A 13,399-nucleotide genomic window follows, 5' to 3' on the forward strand; every position below is an offset into this window, starting at 1 on the left:
TAAGCCACCATTTTCATGTTTTAACCCTTAACCAAGCTGGTTAAGGGTTAAAACATGAAAATGCACATTTTTTAAATCGAACACTACAGATCAACCGACTACAGCTTATTTAAGCAGTATTTGTAAGATGGCGTCAGTATGGTTTGAAACTTGATCATCACTTTTATAACCTTAGTAACACTAATACATAAATAAATATTTATGACTTTTATCTTACAAAAAATTCCAACATAACTCCCGAACCCAGTACCTAAAAAGTACGTGTTGATTAAACCTCCCTTATTTATTTCAGACGTAAAGCGCCGAAGAAGTACGCAAGAAGTAATATTCTACAAAATGCAAATAGCTCTCTCGCAAGCGTCGGCTCTAATTCAATTTTCTCCAAGTCCAAGATTCAGGTCAGTTCCTTACTACCTGTAAATAGAATCAGAAATAGTGTTGAAAATGACTAAAGCGGCTGAATTTGACTGACCGTCATTTACGGTCAAATTGGTCAAAAATAAGTCATAAGCTGTCAAAAACGGTCAATTTCGGTGAATTTGATTTCAGTAGTTTAGAACTTTTTTTAGTTTTTTCTTACATTTTGTGATTGATAAAAGTTTAAATTGAAATAAAAAAAGTGGTTTGTAATGATTTATTATTTTTTAACATTTTACAGTGAATCTACAACTTCTAAATTGAAACAATAAGTGTTTTGTAATGATTTACTGTGCTCTCTTTCTTTCTCTACGCAATTGCCCCGCACCCTGCTCACATGCATTAATAGGTGAATGGCAAAGTCGCATCGCACGTCAACTTTGATGACGTCTACGTCTTATTCTCTCTTAATTTATTACAAATTAACGTTCCTTCTTTTAAAATTTCACATAAATTGGGTACCTAAATAAATACCTAAATTATTCGGTAGTAATACAGTAATATTGAGTCAAATTGACTGAATTTGACCGTTTTTGACCGGTCATTTATAGTATTTGACCATCTTGACCGATCAGATTCAGTCAATTTACATCTCTAATCAGAAATGCATTAAATCCCGTCGGCCTTCAATGGTTTTTAATTTAGTTCCGATTGAAGTAATTTCGTTCCGCTAAGGGAGCTCAAAACAAGTTGCTACTTTTTGTCGAATGGAAAAAGTTGTATAGAAGCGAGATGCTAACAAGATTTTATTAGACTGATCTGAGGCTAAGTGAAAGAAGGGGATTGTTTCTATGCCTTGTTTTCTATGAATGTAATAGGGAGACCATTATTTTGTACTAGGTACCGTTAAAACATGCCAATGCATGTTAACTGTACGTGATATTTCCAATAAATGTCAATTAAAAAGCTTTTAAAATGGACAAGAAAAATAAGAAAGAACCGTAAAACTTACTACAGTTTTAAAAAAAGTTCATGTAATTCAGTATTATCAAGAGGAATTGTTTTATTGTACGTTTGTTTTGTGTAAATAGGCTTAGAAACCACTAGGGTCAGAAATTTTTTTACACCATTAGAATTTTACATTATTGCTTTTATTTTTGATAAATTATATTTGTACAAAGTTCGCCGGGTCAGTTAGTCAGTCAATAGCTTTAGCCACAACTTTCTAACATTTGTTAATTCTACTCACTCGTGCTTGAAATAATTCTTCATTTCCCTCACATTTGTAGACAAGAAGCAAACTTTTATCTATTTCCGCCAGTAATTTACGTCGCCCAATATTCCGGCCGCCATACATCAAACGCGGTACATTTTTATGGGTCACTCAGATCGTATTTGTCACGTAACAGGAGTATTTCCTGTGGGAGTAGGCTTCGTCTAATTTTTTCGCCAAAGAAAAATCAGGCTGGCTTTCATCTTCCGCTTTTTGCGCGGTACTATTCGTTCCGGTATTGGGTGTTACCAGTTTTTTTAAGTGTTACGTAAGCTTTCAGTTTTCAAATTTAAAATTAATTGTATTTGAAGGGAATCAGGTATATTNTATGTGTGCGTGGACTTTATGTATGTATGTGTGCGTGTACTATGTATGTATGTGTGTGAGCGTTACGTACGTAGGTTAAGTACAGGGAATTTAACACCAGGCTGTCAATTAGTAGGTTCAAAAATTTGACAGAGAGGGCTCTCTATTTCCTATGTATTACTTTTCTCTATGTTGAAGACCGCGTGCTGCCACGCAATAAAAACGTGATTTCATCTTTGGAGTTGGATTTCACCATTTTGATTCCTGATTTTGATTGAAGAAAGTGATTTATAGCCACACACCACAAAGGTCAAGCCAGAGAACAATAAAGTAAAGTAAAGCAGGCCCAAGACGACGCTAAACGGAGTGCTTGGCGTTTTGATTCCCACCCATTGCCTTGTGAAGGGGGGCCAGGTATATTTTGGAAGTAAAAATGCGAAATAATTTCAACAGACGTGTGTACTGATCGGTTCCACAAGGCAGAGAGAGAAACTTAAAAATCTAGGGTGTACGACGGTTGGCACCACTGTCAATGTCACAATTTTTATATAGGGTATCACTCGCGATCGCGAACATGCCCCCGCGCGTTGAAGGCTCGTCCTTCAACCGAAACGTCTTCTTCTGGGAGCAACGGAACAATCTTGCTGAAGCTACGCCGTACGATGCCGTTTGCAGTCTGTATGTCAGCAACTCGACAGATCCCATCACTGGCACCAGGAAAGACTTTGACAATGCGCCCAAGTTTCCATTTTAGAGGTGGAAGTCCATCTTCTTTCAGTAGGACAAGCGTGTCGACTTCTAGGGAGTACTTGCATGAATGCCATTTGGCTCTTTGCTGAAGTTCTGCAATGTACTCTTTGCTCCATCTCGTCCAAAAGTGTTGGCGTAATTGCTCAATGCGTTGAAATCGTGTTAACCTGCTGATGGGGCAGTCTGCGTAGCTGGAGTTCGGCAGGGCGGTGAGAGGGCGGCCGATGAGGAAGTGGCCGGGCGTGAGTGGCGTCAGGTCTGCGGGGTCCGATGACAACGGAGAGAGTGGCCGAGAGTTAAGTATCGCCTCGATTTGCACCAAAGTGGTAGTGAGCTCTTCGAACGTAAGATTACAATTTCCCAGCACTCTATTCAAATGAAATTTAACTGACTTAACGCCAGCCTCCCAGAGACCTCCAAAATTAGGACTATACGCAGGTATGAAATGAAAACTAATACTTTCCTGCGCTATGTCCGAAGCCAATGAATCACAATTGCCTTTCAAGAATTTCGAAATCTCGTTAACCGCTCCTACGAATGAGGTACCGTTATCTGAAAATATGTGAGAGGGTCTTCCTCTGCGTGAGATGAATCTGCGCAGCGCGAGAAGGTAATTATTACTTGTTAAATCACCCACTAACTCAAGGTGTACCGCTTTGGTCGTGAAACATACAAAAATTGCAATGTACGATTTAGTGAGTCTACAGCCACGGCCTGTGCGATTAGCGACAGCCATAGGGCCTGCATAGTCAACGCCTACACTATCAAATGGGTATCCACCTGGTTGAAGTCGCTGCTGCGGCAAATTTCCCATTAATGGGTTAAAAGTCTTACCCTTCATGCGATTACAACGTACGCATTGACGATAACATTTTCTTGCTAAGTTGCGGCCGCCTATCGGCCAGTAAGTTTCCCTAATGGTAGCCAACAGCAGTTGAGGGCCGGCATGCATCATTTTTTTATGTTCAGATTCGAAAATTAATTTAGTTACTAAATGAGTGGACTGTATAATAATAGGATGTTTCTTTTCAAATGAAAATTCTGAATTAGATAAACGACCACCAACGCGAATTAAATTATTACTATCTAAATAAACGTTGAACTTAATCAGTGGGCTTTTGCTAGGCAAATCCTTATTTCACTAGTCATCCTGGAATTTATACATTTAAAACGTTTAGAATGTACTTAGTACTCTTAATAATTATGCCTAAATGAGACTATTGTTACACTGAATAATAAGGTGGATTAATTACCTACAAAAATCACAACCGTTACACTGAGTGTGAAAATAATGATAATTTGGCTTAAACAAATACTAGATAAATTATTCGGCACTTAATTGCGAACTTATTAACACAGTTTAACTAGTTTAACAGAATGCCAAATGTATCTACACTGCTAAATTGCAACGGGTAGGTAAATCAGTTACACAGTCATTATTTCACAAATTTTGCATAAAATAAACATTAATGCTTACTAACCTTATATATCCTTACAATTACACATAAAATATACCTTAGTAGAGTGCTGGGTCCTAAAATTAATCACTTTTTATACCATTTCGCTCACACGTTCAAACCGTTGAACTTGAACTTTGAACCTCGACCACTCTTTGACGACGCGCAATCCCCAGTGCCAATAACTGCGCTTTCCGTAACTTCCTCGATTGCAATAGTTATCCGGCTCGATCCAGGACCATGAAGGGAATCAGGTATATTTTAAAGTAAAAATGCGAAATAATTTCAACAGACTTGTGTACTGATCGAATCCAACCGACAGAGAGTAAAACAAAAGAAAGCCGTATGATTTTTCACTGTCACAATATCCAAATAGGTTTTATATCACTCGCGATCGCGAACATTGTGTGTGCGGATGCACTCGCAATACCGTTTTATAGATTTACGAAGCGTGTATTTCTACAGATGCTAGCGAGTGTTAAATAATTTAATTGACTTCAGATCGCATGTTTTACATTTATTTTATCATTATAAGATAAAAACTGTACGTGTGCTAACTCAAAAATAAGTAAAGCTTACTCAAATGGAAAAAGTTTAAGTTAAAAATGTTACGAACAAGCTAGTTTATAAAATGTAAAAAAAAAATAAAGCTCTGTTTCAAAATGACACGTCAACAGAAATGACGTTATAAACGGCCCATTGTGTCTTATCACACTCTTTAAAGTCTTCGATCACGACCAACTCCTTTTTTGTCCCCTCGCACATGCAAAGCTTCTCTATCAATTATCTGCCTCTACATTAATCCACAAAGGAATATACTTGTCACATTTTTTACAAATGAAATTCGATAATGTAACTTTTTTACTTGTTACCGATACTAGCCGTGTATGTCATCGATACCATTTACATTAATATTTGTGACTTCGATCTGATTACGATCATCAGCTTATTAATATTTAATGAGCAAAAAGCAGTTTGACGATACATTTTATTTTTGTTTACATTGTATGAATCATTTGTCACAAAGTAATAATGATAAAAAAGTTTACTGTTCTATTTTTCGTTTTTGCGCAATAAATAATTCAAGACCTTGGATCTGACTGCATAATGAACAACGTTGCAGTCGTCTGCGCATTTTGTTATGACAATTCAATACACATAGTCTTGTCAAGCTCCACGCACAGATGAATTCATATGCAAACACGTAGATAGGTACTGAGGAAGATAGTATTGATCAATCATATCGCGGTTGATGTGTCGTCAGTCATGATTGTCACTCACCCGGCAACTGGTCCGCGTCGGAGCCGAATAGCACGCAGAGTCCCGTCTCGTAGTTGACGGCGCGACAGGTGTCGTTGGCCTGGCACTGCTCCAGGCAGTCGGTCAACATCAGAGTGCCGGGGATGTCGTCGAGTATGTGCGACGGCGCCGAGAAAACGTACCTGCACATGACACGCCACACTGTTAACATGATATGCGACCTGCGCAATGCCAGCCGCGACCGCCGTTAATTGACGGCGCTTTGCGCGCGCGCAATATGTAGAGCTGGTTTGAGCGTGAAATGAGATATATTCTTATCTTTGGATTTATTGGGATCGCTTAAACACTGACTCGTTGATGTCTTTGTCAAGATTAACAATTTATTTGCCTTTTTTGCGTCCTCATCAAGTGGTATTTTAATAACCGTGACTTCACGCCTGTTAAAGATTTACTTTCATATTACGAACGTCTTAGAACTGATTTTCATTAAATTATAAAGATTTTATTCATACCCGATAAAAGATTCTAACTAAGATGTTTTTACAGAAATGGTCAAGCTACTTTCATGATAAATATCTCATGAGAAAAGTGGGATCTTGATAACTTCACTCCTCGTACCGTTGCGTCGACTTAGCAGTCTTAATTACCCGCGCAATTACCGGTCAGTACTCCGCAAGTGTTCTTCGACATTAAAAGTGCATAAGGATGTAATTGAAAACTTACCCGGTCACGAGTTCAAATCCAATCATCTCCGGGTCGCATTCCTCGAGCGAGTTGGCAGGCGCTGAAGGTGCCGAGGCTCCGCTGGGCGCCGATGGTGGAACTCCACCAGACGCGGTCTCAGGGACTGAGTCGTCTATCTCATCTGGAGCCTCGTCTGTTGTTTTCGGGGGTGGAGGGGCTCCCGGGTTCTTGTACTCCTGCGGAGCCGACACCACCGCGGGCTCCGGCGACCCAGACTCCACGGCCAGGTTGTCTTGCGGCGGCGCCTCTGCCGCTGATCTGAGCGTACCCTCAAACTTTTTAGCAGCTTCCGCGGCGTACGCCACTAACACTAAACCGATTAAAAGCCGCATTGTACTCTTGCTGAGAGGCCGTGGCAACATTTGTTATCTGTAACAAAAGACGTGTTGATTAAAAAAAGCTTACGACGCTTTAATATCCCTACCATAATTGCATGGGAAGTTCAGAAATTATCGTGTATAACGACTCAGCTTTATGCACGCGAGCATTCATCGTGAATTTAATAAAATCTTCCGATATCTTATGGCCAATATCAAGCGTCGTTTACCGCAATAGATGGGTGGCGATGATAGGTAGTATAAAATTTCCGTGTCAGTCTTTATCCGTGATACCCACTAAATTGAGAACCGAGTCAGCAAGTACAGTGCCTATATTGTTCCCTGTTTACTTTGCGAATTTAGCACTACGTTCTTAACACTCATAAAATAATTATCTTCCAGGCATACGTGATCGTCTGATGAATGTGTGAGAATAAACAATTACGATCTCTATCTAAGGGCATTAACTGAATAATTGCTACAAATTGTAATTAACTTGCTAGTGAACTGTAGTATATGACCTGTAGTTCACTACAGAAGCTCGTATTAACCGTATCATTACGTAATCATACCGAGATACTATTTTCTGAAAAACTCACACAAGGAATGAATCGTGAGAAAAATCTGCACCATGTATTCACATTGGATTGTTTGAAAATTCACGAGGAAAATCTTGGTGCTGTTCAAATACTCCTCCTACCCAGATTGTATGTTTCTTGCTCTATTTTCAAGCGCCTATTGTTGCCTTTTTGCCCGCTTTGAATTAGGAATGTTGAAAAATGAATTTTTGTGTTAAATTTATCTGTGTTTCTTTTTTCGAATTCAATGTAAAATGACAGGTTTTTAGTCAAAATTAGAATCGGCGGCAGGCAGCACGTCACGCTCACGTCTCACGCCCAATGTTCGTAACGGTCTGCCTCTGGTGACCACTTCGTGGTCAACGGTACCACTATTCCGAATTCATTGTAAAAAAAATATTGGTTACGACCCAAGCATTACAACAAATTACATATTGTTAACAATCATTGCTGTCACTTGGTTTTATGTAACTTAACATAAGTTGCAAGTTTCTGTTATGTATTAGATAGAATTATGTTCAAATCGTATCGATTGTTAAATAATGAAAGATATTAGTTGTCTATGTACAGATTTAATATTATCAATTAAAATGTTATCGACTTTGATTATTTGTACAAAACGTACATCTTAAAGGTTTTCAATAATGTATCTTGATATAGTATACGTATAAATTCATTGTTATGTGCAGTGTGAGTTAATAACACCGTTAATATTATCGCTTAAACAGCTGCAATATCTAAATTGATTTAGAACCATTTAACAGTTTGTAAATTAAGCATTGCTTACTTAACCACATTGGCCACGGGCAATAATATCGTTAAGGCGTCTAGTTATATTAACGGCTGTTTGATCTTTACTGTTGATTGAATTTACAAGAGATGTTGTAATTATTTATGTTATTACAGCCCCACAAACAGGGGCTAACGCATAGCAATGCATTCGCACGCCTGAATGATATAGCCCGGTGAGACCTTATTCGTTGCAGGCGTCGCGTCGCTTTAGGCGCGATAGTAATTTGATCTGCATGTCTATCATGAAAATTAAATTATGCGCTCATAAACGTCTGCCCTATGTCACAGATACCGGTTCCAACTTTTTTCTTGAAGAATAATCCAGCATACCAGCACATGCTGCCGAGCACAAGAAATATTCTATAAATAGATCTTCCGTAAATTTTATTCCTTTTATATGTGAGCCGATAACTTAGGTTTTCCGCTGCAATCTTGACTTTAGTGAAATTTATTAGAGCATAACTCACTGTAGCTGCTTCCTCACGGTAACGTAGTTGTAAAATTGTCCAAATAACCCCGCGATCTGATGTAACCGCGTTATAAATGATCTCGTGCGCGGCGTCTAACAGTTTTCTAGAATAAACATTACACGGGAACGGAGGCGAAACGTTGTATTTGTCATACTCCTCCCAGGCAGGGTTCACGCTGCAAAGTATTAATAAATAGGGCCTGACTTCGACGTCAATGGCGTGAAATAACAGGAGTTCCGAGCATGGTCGACCTTACCGGGGCAGGGTGTGCCCTACGGCCGGCTCTGACCTACACCGGTCTAGCAGTAAACCTGGTCATATGTTACGATCTCAATCGGCTCTCCTATGGCATTGAATGCATTTGATCAGATACTGATCGACCGCATTCTCCCGATGTAACCTATTTTAAAATGTCAATAAGCACAAGATATGCGAATGCATTACGATTCAAACCGGTTTATTGATTTCACTTATCAAACAAACTATCCATACGCTGGAATATGCCTCAAGATTCTGAGAATTTCAGTCTAGCGAACCGCATTTATGTTTGTATTTTTGTTGAAGGAATATGTTTATACCAACGTGGAAATACCAATAACGATAAATGCTAACTAGAGTCTGTGATAAAATGATTTTTGCATTTATTAGATTTATAATTCATATCGTTTGTGTCTAGACTATCTAGACTAGACTAATTCAAATAAAACTAGATAATTATAGTCTAGTGTTGATATACTGTATGGGTGATATAAGCCATGAGAGTTATGTTTAGATGGAAATGTGTTATTTGCTTCTTCGTTCAATTAACTTGCTTCTACAAAATACGTAGGTTCCGTAAAAGTTAATTATTATAACGAACCTACGGTTGCAACGAGAAACTCATCAAAGTAAAAGGAAATAACAAACTCATATCGATATACAATCAAATATACTCAAATAAATTGCGGTTTCATAAATACTGATATGCGATATAATTTGACTGAAAACAGTCTGATGGGTCAGCGCATCAGTGTGAGAACAAAGCGATTACGCCAACAGCGAAGAGCAATTTTCTAGCCCTTGCGTGTACAAGCCATATCAGTCGATATAAGAATCCATGTTATCTCATCTCCATAACATGTTAACTTGTTCAGAGGTCGTGCGCTATAGGATCACTAAACAGTACTCCTAAGTAGGCCATCAGCCTCTACCATGAGACCGAGGATGTCGTAAACCAGTCGCGTGGAAATTTTCTATTGACCTCTAGAAAGGCTAATTTCCTTTCAATAGTGCCCGTACAGATACGTTCTAAAAATAGTCCTGCAAATCAATATTCATAAATTCAATCGAATGCTCTGTATTCTGAAACGATAGACAACTTAGAACACGCATGCGCACCCTATTTCGATTAATAGATCTTTGAATATAATCATCTCTTTCCTTTTAGGTTAACAGACCCGCAAGTTCATACATATAAAGCCCTAAGCGATAGTAAAATCAAGTATTCTTATATCTAGTTAATATTAATTTTGCATCTATTTATAGTAACCGGTTGTTAGCCTCGTTTGCCCGAGTATTTCATTTTCACTTGACATCAAAAGTACTTTTAATTTGTTCGTTAACTATGATGATTGTTTCAACGATGCTATGGAATTCTTGAGACCTTTTAAAATATCGCAGTTTGTGCTCAGGGATGTCTAGTTTTTTTCGAGACTAGACATAAAATAAATTAACACAATACTCGGCGTGGTAGAATTGCTTGTAGGTACATATTTTTGTTTGTGTTTTCCTTTGTTAGTATATCTGTGTGCAAGGCCGCATTGTAAGTCGCAGACGGCAAAAGAAAAGTTGAAACGGCTCCGGTATTTCTAGACAATGCTTGTGTACATTAATGAAAAAAAGATTTTTAATTCAACAAAATGTTGCTAATGAACATGATGGGTAGCGTTTATTAATACAGACATTGAAAGATCAATCATCGTGATAGCGACGTTGATGGATGTTAAAAGAACAAGTAGTGTAGTGACAATGGGCCGTGGAAAGCATTAACTTTGATATTAAGGTCAGTGGTGTCATTGCGCGCTCGTCGGTTAAATAAAGACTGAATAAGGTGTAGTATCAATGGGAAGCAAATTCAGTTGTTTCGTAATGGACAATGTTGGCGATTAAAGGGAATAATGTTAGCGATACGTGTGGATGCGCCGTGTGGCGAGTGGTCTCAGCGCCCCGATCAGATGGGGTCAGCGCATTCAATGAGCCGGATGCCTCCAACCTGCTATTTACGTTTCACCATACCCGTACCTGTTGGCACACTATGGATGCCTTTTCTTGCACACGACGCTTTAGACCTCAAAATATGGTATTAATCTTATTACGATATAATAGGCCGCGTTTCAATGGGATACGGATACTTTCTGTGCTTTGTATGGGTTGGTTTAGAACTTTGGGAAAAAGCTATAAGCATGACGTTGTGGCACTGCGCTCTTTCACTCCATTAGATATTATGCTTAACGGATATACAGGGTGGCCCAGAAAGAAATTCACTTTTGAAAATTCAAGGAAAAAAAATCTGTGTAATTTTGTAGAACTTTATTCATTACAATTCAAAGAAAATGTAAAATGTCCAAGGATATTTATAAAAAAAAAATTGATCGAACAAAAGCGTGAACGCGCACATCAAANTGTTATTAAATTTACCTTTATTAAATTACATCGTCCAGGAGATTTCCTTGACGCTTACAATATTCGATCAACATGAATCAAAATCTTGAAATGCGTTCGTTAGAATTACCTCGAAACTTATTTTCCATTTTTTGCCGAATATTCAGCTTCAGTTGCTGCATGGTTGTTGGATTATAAAAGTATACTCTATTCTTAAGGTAACACCACAAAAAAAGAGTTTTCTGGAGTGAGATCAGGACTTCCTGGTGGCCAGGAGATGTCACCCCTGCCTGAAATTATTTTTTGTGGGAACATGTCTCTTACCATCCAAATGCTCTCATTTGAAGTGTGACACGTAGCCCCATCTTGATGAAACCAAGTGCTCCTGTCATGGCCTTGCGAATCTTGCAACTTTGAAATCAAGAAGCCTTTCAGCATGCCAGTATAGCGCTCTCAAAAATTAATCATCCTTTCGATGCAACAAACCAATTAAGCAGGTGTGAAATCTCCTAAGAACTAACTAAGAAGCCCTTATCTCATTCCAGCAGACTTCTTTTTGTGGGGTACGTTATGAGCAGTGTATACTCTAATAATCCAAAAACTCTGCAGCATTCATCCATCCTGAATCCATTTCGAGGTAACTCTAACGAAAGTTTTCCAAGATTTTTATGCATGTTGACTGAATGTTGTAAATGTCAAGGGAATCACATGTACGATCAAATTTAAAAAAGAAAGTAAATTTAAAAATAAATTGCATGAAATTTCCTTTAAATTGCATTAATTAAAGTTCTACAAAAATGTACAGTTTTCGTTTCCTTAAATTTTCAAAAGTGAATTTTCTTCTGGGCCACCCTATATTACAATAATAGATGTTTAGTCAAATTACCTATTTATTATCGAGTTAACACGTTTGTAATAGTTGTTTAGTGCAACGCCTCCGTTTCGTAGCAGGCATTAGTTTTATGACTCAATCTGCATGAAGACCGGTCGTTATCTCACAGTTTGAAGTATTTGATCTTGAGCCAAACGTCACATTTATGCGCGCGAGTATTTTACCTACATTGTTGTACTAAATTATACCTATGTAAGTGGGCAACGTATGTTCTACTCTAATAAAATATGTGTATAAGTAAATCATCTTTTAGATTGCAACTGGAAAAAATATAACTTAGATATGCTATTTAAAAGTATGAGCACCATGAATGAATATTACTTTATGCTGTGAACACTTTTTGTGCTTTTATCCTCTGACACACAGCTGCGTTACTACTTTTTTATATTCAGCACATATTATATTCTACAGACACATAAAAGTAATAAGAAAATATAAAATTTATAATTTAGGATTCGTTTTAGCGCGGTAATATAATAAAAGGAAAATAATTAGTACCTACTCTCATAAAGTTATAGTTTCGTGAAATTACGTTGGAAATTTTCAGATTTATTGCCTCGTCATTATTTTACAGCGGCAGATCACCATAAAAGTTGATTATACAAGTTATTTTTATACATCACTGGCACCGCCTTGTTGCAGATATTGATGCCTGTCAGATAACAATCGATATTCTTTAAGTCTCAATCTACTGGCCCGTAAACTATCGGGCGTGTCTATGACCAGCCATTAGCATCGTGAGAGTGCTTCGCGGATTTACATTGAATGAAATTGTAATTTGTTATGTCGTTCTCTAATAGCTCGGCGGTATCCTTATGTACTGACAAAGCACCGGCACAGTGCAACCCCGCCCTTACAAGGCGTCCGACAGCAGCCGTCAATGTCTCTCATTGTGTGCACCGAGCCTTTAGAAAAATACCACATAAATCCACCAAGAAAATCTATCGCTCAGTGATACTTAATCTCATCTTGTAACTAAGAATACATTATTCACTCTCCCAACTAGAAGCGCTTCGAATAAAATTATTATCATTGATCACCTGACAGCATTCCCCAGCAGAAACATCGTTTAAATCTTTTTTGTCATTTGGAAAACTCATGGATTCTAATAACATAAATACTAAGCCGGCAAATTATTGCAGTTTATTACGCCATTAATACGTGTAATGTGAACATTGAATATGACATTGCATTACGACCGTAGCTTTTAATGTGTTTCATGGTTACTGCAAATGGAAATGGGGAGAGTTCTAAAAATAACTGTTATTACTATCTCGTTGCTTTCTGAAGCTTTAAAATGTTTTTGTTCCAACGTTCATCTAGCTTGTATTCGTATAATACTTCCGAGATTAGCTCGTCTCCGCATGGGTAACTCTCTAATGTACATAATTGCGTACTTACTTACAGGCCAAGTTTATAGTCAGTTGAGTAATTCTTATTATCACAATTAAGTGTTCCGCGAAATATTTATGCGAGTGAGCTAACATAATGGTACAATTGCCAGCACGTGAGACTGTACATGTTTGAAGGAAAAACGCATCTATTCAAGTAACATAAGATGCA

At 38.0% G+C, this 13,399-nt stretch overlaps 1 protein-coding gene across 1 annotated transcript in view; it reads right to left on the bottom strand.

Annotated features, from left to right (window-relative positions):
• Positions 1-2,492: 2,492 nt before the first annotated feature.
• LOC114363138 (uncharacterized) overlaps positions 2,493-13,399 on the bottom strand; it is a 61,854-nt gene continuing 50,947 nt past the window's right edge. The window contains exons 4-6 of the mRNA XM_028318780.1: positions 6,127-6,516; positions 5,425-5,585; positions 2,493-3,217 (exon numbers count right to left, since the gene is read on the bottom strand). Coding sequence (XP_028174581.1) covers positions 2,493-3,217; positions 5,425-5,585; positions 6,127-6,509 — 1,269 coding nt within the window. The 5' untranslated portion in view covers positions 6,510-6,516. The remainder of the gene's footprint in view (positions 3,218-5,424; positions 5,586-6,126; positions 6,517-13,399) is intronic.

Source organism: Ostrinia furnacalis, unplaced genomic scaffold (assembly GCF_004193835.3).
Source record: "Ostrinia furnacalis isolate ACB-3 unplaced genomic scaffold, ASM419383v2 OfSCF7013, whole genome shotgun sequence".
In the NCBI taxonomy this organism is placed as follows: Eukaryota; Metazoa; Arthropoda; class Insecta; order Lepidoptera; family Crambidae; genus Ostrinia; species Ostrinia furnacalis.